This window comes from Phalaenopsis equestris, unplaced genomic scaffold (assembly GCF_001263595.1).
Source record: "Phalaenopsis equestris unplaced genomic scaffold, ASM126359v1 Scaffold000002, whole genome shotgun sequence".
NCBI classification, from domain to species: Eukaryota; Viridiplantae; Streptophyta; class Magnoliopsida; order Asparagales; family Orchidaceae; genus Phalaenopsis; species Phalaenopsis equestris.
Window position 1 is genome coordinate 3,786,511 of NW_018164444.1, and position 15,162 is coordinate 3,801,672.

The 15,162-nt window shown below is 33.7% G+C and overlaps 1 protein-coding gene across 1 annotated transcript; it reads right to left on the reverse strand.

The window, feature by feature from the left end:
• Positions 1–6,213: 6,213 nt before the first annotated feature.
• LOC110035093 (serine/threonine-protein phosphatase PP1-like) lies at positions 6,214–7,864 on the reverse strand (the record flags this gene model as incomplete). The annotated part of the gene is made up of 3 exons (XM_020739338.1): positions 6,214–6,546; positions 6,960–7,199; positions 7,277–7,864. Coding segments are annotated over 3 exons (852 nt in total), but the record flags the coding sequence as incomplete, so codon positions are not given.
• Between the last annotated feature and the right edge of the window lie 7,298 nt (positions 7,865–15,162).

Genomic DNA, 15,162 nt, shown 5'->3' on the forward strand with positions numbered 1-15,162 from the left:
ACTTCATTTAAAAGAAAAGGCATAATTACATGCACAGTACCGCAAACATCAATATTTACAAATTCTACAAATTCAAATGTGGCTTTTGATGACTTTAACATAATCCTTAATTAAATGAATATGCCCATTGTTTGCTTTATTGAAGTAACATTTACCAAAGTTCATTTTGGACTAAAATGCTCCCACTTTTAAGTAGGAGTCAAAATCATTATTGAATAGTTATGTGACTTCTCAATCCTATGAGCTCATCATTTTGTATCGAAAAATTGCAAAGCATAGATTGCAATAAAATTTCATTTTGATGGTGTCTCCAATCATCTTTTGTTCAAGGCTAGTAATATTATGTGTTTAGTTATTTACATTTGCAAATATTGGTTGTATTCTAAACCCTAAACTTGAAACTCTATTAGTCATTAGATTGCTTGTTATGGACTTGTTAGAACCATATCTAACCACCTTCAAATCATTTCCAAATCAAAATAACATCCATCATGATCAAAGCATAATTGAAGTAGGCTTAAACAACTATGAATTATCCGTGAACCATGATCAAAATATCTGTAATTATGATTGAAACATGATTTTCATCTTTGAATAATGATTTAACCATCTTCAAACTACAATTAAAACATCTCCTAACACAATTAAACCATTTTCTAACCATATTTGAAGTTTCAAATAAGGTTTGAATATAATTTCTTAAAGTTTCAATCAAGATTTAAAAATGGTGTTAACATCGTTAGAATTAGTTGAACAACGTTCTAAGATAATTTAATCATGATTCAAAGATGTGTGATCATAAATTGATCATAATTTATTCGTGTTCAAAGACTGTTTAATCAAATTTATCATAAATTGATCATAATTTATTGATGTTCGAAGATTGTTTAATTATAATTTGTGAAAGACATGACAAATTCAAGAAAGGGGGTAAATTATTATATAATTTTTTTAAAACCATTTTGAACAATCTTATATGGAAAATTTTATATATTTTTTTTATTTTTAAAGCAAGGAAAAATATACAAATAAGATATTCTAATTAAGCAAAATACTTAGAAAAAGTTTTCTTTTAATCTTTTAGACAATCTTCTAACATGAGCTTTTTAGATCAAATGTTAATCTACCATGTTTCTCTAGTAACTTGAATCACATAACATATCCATTTTTTCATATTCCTCATTACACCACAATATTTTCATGACATCACTAAGTTGGATGTATGTAAAAAGTGCAACCAAAATAAAAGAGTACGACATAAAAAAGATTATAAAATGTTCTATAATGCTCTTTTTGATCAAGTCCTCTTGAAAATTCAATTACTCTCTACTTTTACCACCATAAGACCTGAACTTCTTATGCTTTAAAAAAAAAACTACGACTCTAATCTACATACAGTATTTCCAAGACTTATAAAAGCTTTCGAAAATTTTATATCTCTTATAAATACAAACACAGTGGCTCACATAATAGCCAAATGTTTAGACTATAAGGATTCCAAGGTCTAAGAAAATCAAGAACTCATAGTTTACTCTTTCACAAGAAAAAGCTCTCTTTAGAATTTTGTGAATAGTGGCTCAAAGTGCTTGCTTTAAGACATCTTTTTTCACTCTGCTAACTTAATGTTTCATCTCATCTCTTCCATTAAAGATATGATAAGAAAATTTATTTATATTTAGTGGTTAACCTAATCCTGTTAATTCTGAAAAAAAAAAATATTAGTTGATCATGTTTGTACGATCAAGATCATACAATATGATCAAGATTAGTGTTATTTTAATTAATCTATAAGAAATCATCTTGTAAATTTAGCTAATTATTTAGACTAATTTAGGCCTTTATCTCGCCAAGTGGGGTCAAGTACATGAATCATTTTTTCTCCACTGTGTCTTACTGAGTGTCATATTTTTATTTAATTCTAATAGATTAAGATCATTTTTTATACAATATGCCAAGTTTTTTTAGTTCTACCTTTGCCTTTTTTAATATTAATCGATTCTAAAATATCTACTCTCCTAACTGAATCATCAGATAGTCGGATGGTCGACATTTAATGTGACCAAACCATCTAAGAAGACTCTCTCTAATCTTGTTTGTCACTAGAGTTACACCAACCCTTTTATGGATAGATTCATTTCGCATTTTTTTATCTAAGTGTGAAGCCACTCATCCACCTAAGCATTCTCATCCCAACAACACTTATCTATATTTTATGCTCACTTTTAAAGGCCAACATTCTGTGCCATAAAGCATTACAAGTCTCACCACTATCTTATGAAATTTTCATTCAAGTTTGAGCTATACTTTTCTATCACACAATAAACCTGATGAATTCCTTCATTTAAACCAACCAACCTGAATTCCATTAATAACATCATCATTTATATCACCATCCCTTTTAAAAATAGACCCAAGATATCTAAAATGTTCACACCTTTTAATGATTTGATCACCCATAGTTACAACTATGCCACTATAGTTGTCAATACTAAAACTACATTCCATGTATTTAATTTTATAACTAATCAAAATGAAGGCCTTTATAGTCCAATGTATATCTCCATAATTCTTTTTTTTTTGCTAAGCTCTTTCTCTAGTCTTATCCACAAGAAGGATATCATCAGTGAAAAGCATACACTAATGTACATCAAGAAGGATATCATCAGTGATCATCAGTGAAAAGCATACACTAATGTACATCCTCCTGTAAATGTGCAATAAGAGTATACATAACTTAAGAAAAAAGATATGGGCTTAAAAGCAAATCAAGGATGTAATCTAATGATAGTAGTAAAATATTTGGTCAATCATCCTTCTGTTCGAACACAAGTAACAACTCTGATATAAATATCTTTAATGACTTGAATATAATTCATATCAGCATTTTTCTTCTCTAGAACTCCTCAAAGAACTTCTCTGGGAACCTTATCATATGCATTTTCTAAATCAATAAAAATCATATGTAAATTCTCGCTACCTCTTTGTACTTTTCCCTCAAACCTCTCAATAAATGTATAGCTTCCATTATAGAGTTTTCTAACATAAATCCAAACTGATTATGAGAATCTTTGTATCATGTCCTGACCTGTTTTTAATTACCCTCTCCTATAATTTTAAAATATAACACATTAACTTAGTTCCTTTATAATATGCATACTCTTGTGGATCTCCTTTTTTCTTAAAAAATGGGGACTAGAATACTCTTCTTCTACTTTTAGAGCATCTTTTTAGTTTTTTTTTAATAATATTGAAGATTTTAGTAAACCAAGAAACTCACAAATCTCCTTGATATTTCTATACTTCAATTAGGATATTATCAGGTCATACTGATTTTCCACCATTGGTTTTCCTTAAAACCTCCTCAAGTTCATTTTTTCTAATATGATGGTAAAAAAAAAAAAAATTCTATTACTATTGATACTAAGATCATTAAGGTCATTATATTTTCACAAACTTCTTTCCAAAAACTTCATTGATAAGTTTATAAAAATATCTCACTCATCTATGTTGAATATCTTCCTTTAAGAAAAACATTTTTTTTTATTTCCATCTTTAATATACTTTACTCTAATTAAATCTTTATTTTTCTTTTCTCTTTATTTGGCCAGTTTATTCCTTTATTTTTCTTTTCTCTTTATTTGGCTAGTTTATTCTTCACCCTCTTTAGTATCTAATTTATTATAAAGATCACTAAATGCAGAATTCTTAGCATCATAAACTGTTATCTTAGACTTCTTACCGACCACCTTATATTTTTTTCAGTTCTCTAATTTAAATGTACAGAAGAGCCGGTAGTGAATTGTGGATATGTGGGATTAGTGATACACTTGACGTTTAATTAAATTAATTAAACTTATAACTTCAAAATTTTATATCTTTTCTTGCGCTAAAAATTCATGCATGATGCTATATAAATCAAATTAATTGATTTGATATGTAGAATTTTATAAAATTACTTCGATCGAATTTTGGGAGATGCAAAATTTGGAGTGCATTAAATTTGGGATCTCAAATTTAGGGTGTCACAAATACCTACCTACATATATTAAATAATTATAAATAACTAACTAAACTGAATTAATTTCATAAAAAAAATATTGACCTCAAAATAGAAGCCCGGTGCGAACGGCTCCGACCACTTTTAAACCATCTTTTAACTAATTTAATTATATTTAAAAGTTTCAAACAAAAACTGAATATGATTCGATCTTGATAGACAATAGGATGATTAAATCATTTCTAGATCTATATTTTAGCTTTTTAATAAAATTCAAATAAAGTTTTAAATTTCTAATAATAAGTTCATACCTATTAATTAGTAAAGCGTTCAAACCTATAAAATAAAAAGCATGATATTACCATCCTTCAATAAATGATGATTGAAATATATACAAACTATCATTGCGAAGTACCATCTCGAGCAAATTAAATAAGGTTGCCTGAGAAAATAAGATCACAGCAGGAGGGATGTTCAGGCATTCTCTGTTGTTTAAGAAATTTCATCTCTTGGCTCGAGAGTTATGGCTTAAATGTTTATATTGTAGAGGCAATTTTATCCGAAATAAACTTTTAATATATTTATTGAAGAAAACAAATATTAGATATATCTAACCAATCTCATGTATTATGAGATGTCTATGAGTATTTTCATTTAATATATATTATATATACAACAATTGTGCGCTCGCGCACGTGTGTGTATATGTGTGTGTGTGTGTGTGTGTGTGGGCGCGCGCGCGCGCGCGCGTGCGCTCTTCCCATTGCTTGTTTGCCGATGTAGACGTGACTGTGTCGGTGTGCTGGTACTCACCTTTACCCCTCTGTTTAAAATAGACTGGTTTTCCGGTGGAGCCCTTTGAGGACAAACCGCCTGAGATTTCACCTCCAAACGAAGCGAATGGTTATTTGTCTGGGTGATTGCTACCCGGAGGATCTTGAATTGCTCCATCATGATGGTCATTTGGGCTTGTAAGTCTTGGACATGTACATGAGCGTCTAGTTGTGTATCATCTCCATTGGATTCTATGTGTATTATCTCTCTTTGAGAAGATTCTCCTTCGTAGTATTTTTCCAATTCTCGTCTGTGGCATATCTACGCTGACCACACCACTTTTTAGGATGTTAGATAGTAAATTGTTCTTTGTGAACACACTCTGAGAGTTTAGAATTAAGTGAAGGAATGAAAAGAGAAAAAGAGTAAAACAGTCAGAACTTTCCTGTAGAGAGTCGGTAAAATGTCATTTTATTTGTATTTTTTCCTTCTATTTATAGATGCATATTTTATACAATTACAGAAATGAATGAGCAGTACCGCTCTTAATACAATTGATATTATAATTACTCGTAAAAATTGTATATCATATTCGTATTACAATTTGAATTTTAACATGAGAGTATTTGACTGACTGACTTGCTTGAATTCGGTCGACTGTGGTGAGCGATTGAGTGACGACCGTACCATGGGTTGGTCGGTCCCGGTTGAGTATTGATCTTGTCCGCCGTGGTAAGGCGGGTCAACCGATTGGCTGCAATTAAGCATTCTCGTCTGCACCCCGGTAGGTCGAGATTTTCGGCGTGGTATGTTGTTCGAATCACTCATCATGACGTGTCAGTCAATTCTTGACCACGTGATTGGCACTAGAGCGGTAGAACGCCTTGGTTGTCTGATCGTCGTCTGGACCGTTCGAATGCTTTGGTATTTGTGCTGACAATTGTGGTGTGTGTATATATAACAATTTCTATTTAAAAGGATAGACAAAATAAGTGCATCGTTATATCACGCATGAATATAATGACATTTAGGGTAGATCTAAATGTCATTATATTCATGCATGACATTTACGGCCCGTTTTGGGCAGCTTATTTGGTGCGGTGGCGTTTTGAAAACACATCTGACCTGTTTGGATAAACTGCGTTTTGGCAGCTTATGCGTTTTCAAAACGCAGAAAACAATGTTTTCACACCGCACCTATCTAGGAAATGGTTTGGCTTTTCTAAAAAAACAAAAATTTGTAATAACCGTCACACTTAGCTTATCAGCAGATTATTTTTAATCAGCTTATCAGCAGATTATTCAATAAACTATAGCTGCCCCAAACAGACCCTTAATACTGCAAGTTTCATTCCAAATTTCTAACACAGCAACCAACTTTATGGCCGAAGCGAGAAACATAATTCCTGTAAAGCAGCAGTCCAAACATACAAAATTCCATTTATTTTAACTCCATAAACTCTTTAAAGAACTGTCAAACATAATAATTTTCTTTTCAGACAGAAAAATAAGTGAAAACAAAATTATTACTTTCTAAAAAAAATTTCTAGCTACAGGCAATCCAATGAGCCCAAAAAAATAACGAGCGAACGGCTGTCCAATGGATTACATCGAAATGGTAATCAAGTAATGGTATGTTCACAAGGTGATGCCATCGAACAGAAAAGATCTAAGAATTAGCTGTTGGTAATCGAGTTAGCTGATATTTGCCGTCTAGGTTATTGGAAGCACACCAAATCATCCAACATTTATCAACCATTTCCAAATCGTGGGGGCTGCATGGCCAATAAGAAACAAAGCCAGTGAGCTTCTCTAAAAACATTATCTAGAAGAGCATAAAATAAGACCATCCCCACTAAGAATTTGCTTATTAAAATTATATAATGCTATCTTCCTATTTGATGCATGGAAAACTATAGGCTTTGTTTGCGTTGAACAAAAGCGATCGAAATGAAACATAATCCAAAAGCTTTATGGTTTGCTTATGAATTTATTGATTGCTCATTCCAACTTGTTTTATTTCTATTTTCTCAAAAGCCATTCCAATATTTTCAGAGTAATAAATGTTAACCAACTAATACAATGACAAAAGCTAACTATTTATTTTTAAAAAATTATTTGAAAGTATAGGAGTTTCTGCTTTCACATGACAAATGAAATACGGTACTCATGCTAAGATGATATTTACCTTTTTAGAAATTGCTTTGGATAAATTTGACAGGCTCTGAGATGAGCTTGTGGTATTGTCTAATCCACTTGCGTTTGGCTTTCTACCATCAACAGCTTTCAATATATCGAACGAACAAAGCAATGTTTCATGAATACTCAAGAAAGCACCCACATTGTCAAACTCCCCACAATAATTAGGAGCTGAAAATATGGTAACAAGCCTCCTTCCTCCAAAAAACTCGTACCCATCTTCAACAACCTAGAATTTAGATTAGCGAGACAAAATTCAAATGACGCAAAAATATCTATGAATTTGTAAATAAAAAATTTACTGACCTGGTGACCCCTACATATGAGTTCAAGTTCATTTTTATCAAGAAACTCCACAAGTTTATCAACACCAAAAGTACATGAAACACCTCGATCACTCAGCCCCCATCCTTCAATCTTGGGATCTGGATCAGACCAAAGCAGATCACAAAGAAGACCGCTATCCGGAATTTCGGTGGGCCTTTCTATTTCTTCTATCCTGCTCAAACTGTCAAGCTCCGGCGAAAGTCCTCCGTGCATACAAAAGATCTTGTCATCGACCACAGCAGCAACAGGCAGACAGTTGAAGCAATCGGAGAATGTTTTCCACAGGCGAACATTGAATCTTCGTTTACATTCATCATAAAAACCATACACTCTGTTGACTTTAGCATCCTCATGATTTCCTCTCAAGAGAAAGAATTTGTCAGGGTACTTTATCTTGTATGCTAACAATAAGCAAATTGTCTCTAAGCTTTGTTTGCCACGATCCACATAGTCACCAAGAAATAGATATGAGGTAGTAGGAGGGAAGCCACCACGGTCAAATAACCTTATCAGATCAACATACTGTCCATGTATGTCTCCTGCAGTAGACGAAGCATTAGAAGTACAGAATCATGTTTTAGCATCTAAATCAAATTTTCTTCTAATAGAACAGCCAACGTGTCTCGTGCATTTGATTGGCGAATATTGAAATTAAATTTGGAACAATATAAAGGAGCACTACTAATAAGTAAGAACTTACATTTAGATTAAATACAAACAGAGTTATATATTAAAAAAAGAAAAAAAATAAATCATACTTTGCCAAGTACATTCAAAATTAAAATAAACAAGGTATGTAAATATATAAGAATTATGTGGTATGCATGTAAATGCCCCCATAGGGAAATTTACATACATACCACACAATTCTTATGCATTTACATATCTAGCAAACCAAGTTTAATATTTACACTTGTAACACCTTGGTGTCATAAATCTATGCATGAAAAAGATATATTTTACTTTTAAAAAGATAGTGACATTGATATTTTTGATGTAATTTTAAAAATTTGAGTTGTATGCAGGTAAATATGAAAGTTTAGGTGTTAGATAGGTAAATATATAGGTATTATGTGGCATGCATGTAAATGCCCCTAAATTCTAACTATATATCATGAAGTGAAATGCATAAAGAAAAACTTTAATATGCACAAACGCAAATGCGTTTATTTACTTCTACTTTTCTTTCCAATACAATGACATTAAAGTTTGCTGGCACTAATGCTATTTTTTAGCTAAAGTTTAAAGGCAAAGTAATTTTTTTGTTACTTCTATATCATTTTCCTTCAGATATTATCACTCAACTGATTTTATCAATTTCATGTTAAAATCAACCAGTATAACTTACAAAATCCAAAAGCAAAACAGCTTTAGATAACCTTTTAAAAATGATATTGTGCTACTCAAGATTTTATATTAGCTGCTTTCAAAAGAATTTTTAGGTGGCTCACCCGGGGGGAGACATCCGACCAGCTGAGCACACACCCACAGGTTGAGGAATCGCTCTCGGTGAATGTAGCTTGCCTTTTATTTTCCATATGTGGGCGGACATAGATTTAATGATTAGAAAACAGTAGCCGTCTATCACTCAAATAAAAATATTAATCTTTATTTATTAAAATATTAAGAAAATGTCTTAAAGTTCTTTCTAACAATAGTTAAACAAAAAAAAATAAAAACGTTAATCCAACACAGATAGCTCTGCACTCACTCAATCCTTCTCCCATTATTTCATCACAAAGTCGCTTGATCATTGTTTCTCCCTCACGACCTCATACCCACTGCCTCACCGACATGCTTGTTGTTACTTTTCCCCAATTTATGCTAGAAAAATGGTAGGCTAGTAGTATAGCAGGAAAACAGATAACCAGGAAATGGAGAATATAGTCTGTTCATTTTCATTACATAACAAGGAGTATATACAATAGCTGTCTATTTATAGAGATTACGGAGATAAAATATAAGATGCAACAGACTTAGTTATATACAGATGGCTGTGATTGTTCCAGGTTGTTTGTAACAGATGATTCCTGTGTAAATGTGTGCATGGAGGATGTGTTTGCTTATTGTAGTTTGGTTGTATGGTTATTACCTTCCCTCAAACTTATGAGATCAGAACAAATTGTGAGCTTGGTTCTTAGATCTGCAAACCTTTTTGCTGAGAGTTGTGTGAATGTCAGTAGGTTGAACCTAGGAACTGATGTGTCAAACTTGAAGGAAACCTGAATAAAATGTTGTCTGATGAATTGGTAATCAATCTCTATATGTTTAATATGAGCATGATAAATTGGATTGTTGGTAGTTGTCATTGCCGAAATGTTGTCACAATGGATTGGGGTCGGTCGAGAAAGGTGATTGTGTAAATCTATGAGTAGTCGTCTGAGCCAAAGGACATCCCTTTTAGTAGAAGTTAGAGTGCGATGCTCGGCTTTTGTAGGGTGTGGCCTAGAAATCAGAAGAGACCTAAGGTGGATTCACAATATTTTGAATTCGAAGTCCAATCGGCATCTCAGTATGAAGGTGAAGACTTCAAGGAGTGATGAAGAGACCAAAATTTATGGTGCCTTTGAGGTAACGTAATAGTCTTTTGAGGAGTTGACGTAAATATTGAGAGGTTGGCACACCTATTGTTGAGGTGTGGAATTTAGAAGAGCATCCACACTGCCACAAGGGAGTGCCAGAAGAGCCAAGCACATAAATGCATGGCGTACCTATGCTAAAAATGGTGTAGCTACATCAGGCAGCGTAACTACACCGCAACTAGTCATAGCTACATTGCGACTGCTTTAACTCTGATTCCATACCGAACGCGCGAAATAATTATGTCAGGTATTGGTGTGGTCAAACCAAGGAAGTTTCTCCATTACAGGACATAAATCCCTCGATATGGAGCTGTGATTTATGTCTCTCTCGCGTACGGTGTTTCTCGACATGAGTTCTTCATGAAGGTGAATTGTCCATAGATTTCGAAGCGAGAGCTTTCTCTTACGGGATCAAGATATAGGATTGGAGCGAAATACTGTAAGTTATAGTGATTTTAGAGAGTTGATATGAGTGGTATATTTGTACTTTTCTACCATTCATAGTAAAATTTTAGTGTGGTGTTGCTCCATGATTTTTTTCTGTTCTCAAGTTTTTTCACATAAATCCTGGTGTGCTTTTCTTAGATTACTTTATTTTGCATCAGTTCGACTTTTTTAATTTAGGATTTCTTGAATAGGTGTTTCTATTTTCTGTGATGTAGTTTTAATTATGAACCAATCAAAGCCCTAGATGCATATTTCATCCCAACAAGTGGTATCAGAGAGGCCTGCTTGATTCGAGTTGGAGCAATGGCCAACAAAGCGAGGTACAAAGTGAAGATATTCAATGGATCAAACTTCACATTTTGGAGGATACAAGTGAAGGATTTGTTGTACCAAAAAAAATTATATTTGCCGCTACATGGAATCACCAAGAAGTTTTGATAGATGACTATGGAGGAATGGGAAGATCTGGATCAAATTGTCCTAGGTTTGATCCATATGCCACTTTCATTGTCTATTGCATTCAATATAGTTAATGGAAAAATCAAGGTAGATCTCGTGGCGGCACTGAAAAAAATGTATGAAAAAACTTCTGCTTCAAATAAGATTTTTCTGTTGATGAGATTATTCAATATGAAATGACGGAAGAGAGTTCAGTGCCTCAACACTTGAATAATTTTAACACTGTAACTAACCAATTGTGTTCTTTCGGAATTAATGTTGATAATGAAGCCAGAACACTATCAATTCTATCTTTATTGTTGAATAGTTGGGATGGTTTGGTCATAGAGATGAGTAACTCTTCTCGGAATATGAAGTTAAACTTCGATGACATCATGGGGTAGGGGTTGAATTAAGAAGTTCATTGAAAGACAACGAACGGTGAATCTTAAGGTTCCGTGTTAAATGTTGAAAACAAAATAAGAAATCTGGACATAAATACAGGCAAAGACATAGTCGAGTCCAGAAGAGGAAGTTCAGGTCAAGTAGAGAAAGAAATAGATGAGAATGTTGGAATTGTGAAATAAAGAACATTTCAAGAAAGACTACAAGGCTCAAAGGAAAACTAGTGGTGGAGGATAAAGGAATGAATCTCTCTACAAATGTCTCCACTAGGGAAATCAAATGTGACTCCCTGGTTTTATCCCTAGTCAGTATCGAATCTTAGATAGTAGATTCAGACACATCTTTTCAAGCATGCCTCAACAAAGAGATTTAAAAATCACACTCAAAGTGATCTAGGTGAGACTTATTTTGGAGATAACAAGATCTGCAGTATCATAAGAAATAATGACGTGGACATCAAGTTGCCAAATGGAAAGTTTAGAAGCTCAGTAAAATCATAAATGTTCCAAGTCGGAAGAAAAATTGGATCTCCATAACCCAGCTGACAAAATCAAGGTATGTGACTACTTGTACAAGATAATTGTGGAAGTTGACTAGGGTACAATGATGATGACTCGAGGCAACATTTTAAGCACTCTTTATATAATTAATGAATATTTTGGATTTCATTGATGTGACTGAAACCAAAGTGGATATATGTCTATGACACCCTAGACTTGACTGTATGAGCAAAAAAGGTATGAAGTCCCTACTTTCAAAAGATAAAATTTAAAATTTATAGTAGAAGAAAATTTCTTCCTCGAAAGGTTGATCAATGATGAAATCAAAGAAACTGGAGTTAGTTCAAATTGACGTATGAGATTTTACCCTAGTTCGATTCATTGAAGGTTCCCACTACTGTGCAATATTTATTGACATTCATACCAGAAATGTATGAGTTAACTTCTTGAAAAAAAAAATGATGTATTTGAAGTATTTAAGAAGTAAAAGACAATGGTATAAAATGAGACGGGCTTGAAGCTAAAATATCTCAGATCGGATAATAAGAGTGAGTGTCGTGACCAGAGGTTCATGAGTTATTGTGCTTCAGTGGGGAACAGGCATGCGCCCACTATTCCAATAACTCCACATCATAATGGAGTAGTTGAGCGCATAAACAGAACCATCACGAAACGTGCCAGACGTATAAGTTTGCATGCAAACTTGTCAAGACAATTCTGGGTAGAAGCAGTAAACACTGCAGTGTATCTGGTTAACAATGGTCCATCAATATCTTTGAAGAAAGGATTACTTGAGAAGTAAGGAGTGACAAAGAAGTAGTTTATCTCACTTGATGGTATTTAGCTTTTTTGCATATGTACATATCGATGTAGGGTCCAAGAATAAGCTTGACTCAAAATCTATCAAGTACATTTTCATTTGGAGCAAGGATGTTACTTACAATGAAATGGAGATGTGCAAGGACAGGATCAGAACTCAGGATAGCCTGTCAGTTACTTTTGAAGAGTCCAAGTATGTTGAGATAGAGAATAATGCTGCTCAAGATGAAGGACAAAGAATTGCTCAATCAGATGAAATACAAGAAGTTCATTAGTCACTTGCTGCTGAAATCAAGAGATCCAGTAGAGCTACTCGACCAACACAGAGGTATTATTCTTTTTTGTATTATTTGTGGCTAACAGATAGTGATGAACCAGAGTGTTATGAGACCACTGAAATTGAAGATTCAAATGAGTGAGAGTTTGTCACAGATGATAAAATGCAGTCCTTGGAGTCAACTCAGACCTAAAATTTCCTGGTATTACCAAATGACAAAAAGTACTACACAAGAATTGAGTCTATAGGATAAAAGAGCAGTCGAATGGTAGCAAACGCTACAAGACAAAACTTGTTGTGAAGGGGTTTCGATGGAAGGAATGAGTGGATTACGGATAAATTTATTTTTCTAGTGATGAAGATGATAATTGACAAATTTGTGCTGAGTTTCGTGTAGAAGAAGATTTACATATGGAACAATGTAATGTAAAAACAACTTTCTTACATGGAGATCTAGAAAACAAACTGTACATTATACAATTGCAGCGTTATGAGGTTCCAAGAAAAGAATATTTGGTCTGCAGATTGAAAAGTCTCCATGGCTTGAAACAAGCCCCGAAATAGTGGTAAAAGAGGTTTGGCAGGTTCTTGTCAGACAGTGGGTACATAAAATACTAGGAAGATCATTGTTACTTCATAAAAAATTTTGGTAATTATTATATCTTACTCCATTTGTACGTGGATGAGATGCTGATTGTATAGGCATACATATAAAAAATCAAAGACTTAAAGAAGTAATGACCAAGTGAGTTTGAGATAAAGGATTTAGGTCTAACCAAAAAGATGTTAAGGAACCAACAGAGACGGGAGTGCAGGTATACCAAAGTTGTCTTAGGCAAAGTGTGCTGAAAAGATCTTATAGAGGTTTAATATGGGTACGTCGAAACCAGTTTTCGCCCCCTTAGGTAGTCACTTGAAGCAATCTAAGAAATTACTGCTTAAGTCTGAAGCAATGCAAACACAGAAGGGAAAACTCTCAATGTTTCCATAGTTAGAAATCTGATATATGATATGATTTATATCATACCAGATATTACTTATGCAGTGAGAGTAGTTAGCAGGTACATAGGCAATCCAGGTAAACATCATTGAGAGGTGGTGAAGTGGATTCTCAAATATTTGAGGGTAACAATCAACAGAACACTTTGTTTTGGAAGTACAGGAATCACTCCATAGAGATTTATGGATTCAGATCTAGTAAGAGATTTCAATGGTAAAATAAGTTAACAAAGTATATCTTCATTTTGGTGAACAGAGAGATGAGTTGGGTTTCATGCCAACATATGATTGTTGCACTTTCAAATATGAAAGCCGAATATATTATTATCACTAAGGCTAGCAAGAAAATATTTGACTGTAGAGTTTTATGACAAAACTAAGCAAGAAGCAGAGGATTTGAAAGTTTTATAGTGATAGTATGGGTGTTATTCGTCTTGCTAAGAATGCCTCTTTTCATGCTAGGACAAATCATATAGAGTTGAGGTATCATTTTATTTGCTTTCTCGAAGAAGAGGGGCACTTATTTCGGAGAAGATACATACAACTCATAATAATTCGATTATATTGACTACGTTGAAGGCTATCGAGAAACTGGAGTTATGCTTGGCTTCAGTTGGAATCCAGAAAATTTGAAACTGGGAGTGAGCTGCACTACAATACATAACTATGAAGATGGTATAGATAAAGGTAAAGATGTGGCGGATGTGTTCGGTACATCAGTCTCCAAATTGGAGATTGTTGAGGTGTGGAGTTTGGAAGAGCACCCACACAGTTGCAAATGCCAAGCACATAAATGTGTGGCATACCTATGCCCAAAACTAGCGTAGCGACACGAGGTGGCATAACTATGACACAACCGGGCATAGCTACGCCTGACTGCTTTGATTCCTTTGATTCCACACTGATAGTGGAAAATAATTTCATCGAGTGTCATTGTGGTTACTTCGATGCCATTTCTCCATTATGTGACTTTAATCTCTTAATACGGAGCATTGATGTGTGTCTCTCTCATGTGCAGTGTTTCCCAAAATGAGTTCTTTGTGAAGGTGAATTGTCAAGAGGGTGATTTGGAGCAAAGGTTTTCTCTTGTGAGATCAAGAGGATGGTTTGAAAGAAAATTCTATAAGTTCCAATCGTTGTAAAGAGTTGACCTGAGTGTGTATATTTGTACTTTTCTCCCATTAATAGTGAAATTTTGGTGTGGTATGACTGTGATTTTTTCACACTCCGATTTTTTCACATAAATTCTGGTGTGTTTTTCTTAGATTATTTTGCTGTGCTTATGTTCGATTTCTTTTGTTCCAAATTTATTGAATCAGCGTCCCTATTTTCTGCGGTATAGTTTTGATTGTAAACCAATCAAAGCCCTCAATGCATATTCCATCCCAACATATACTA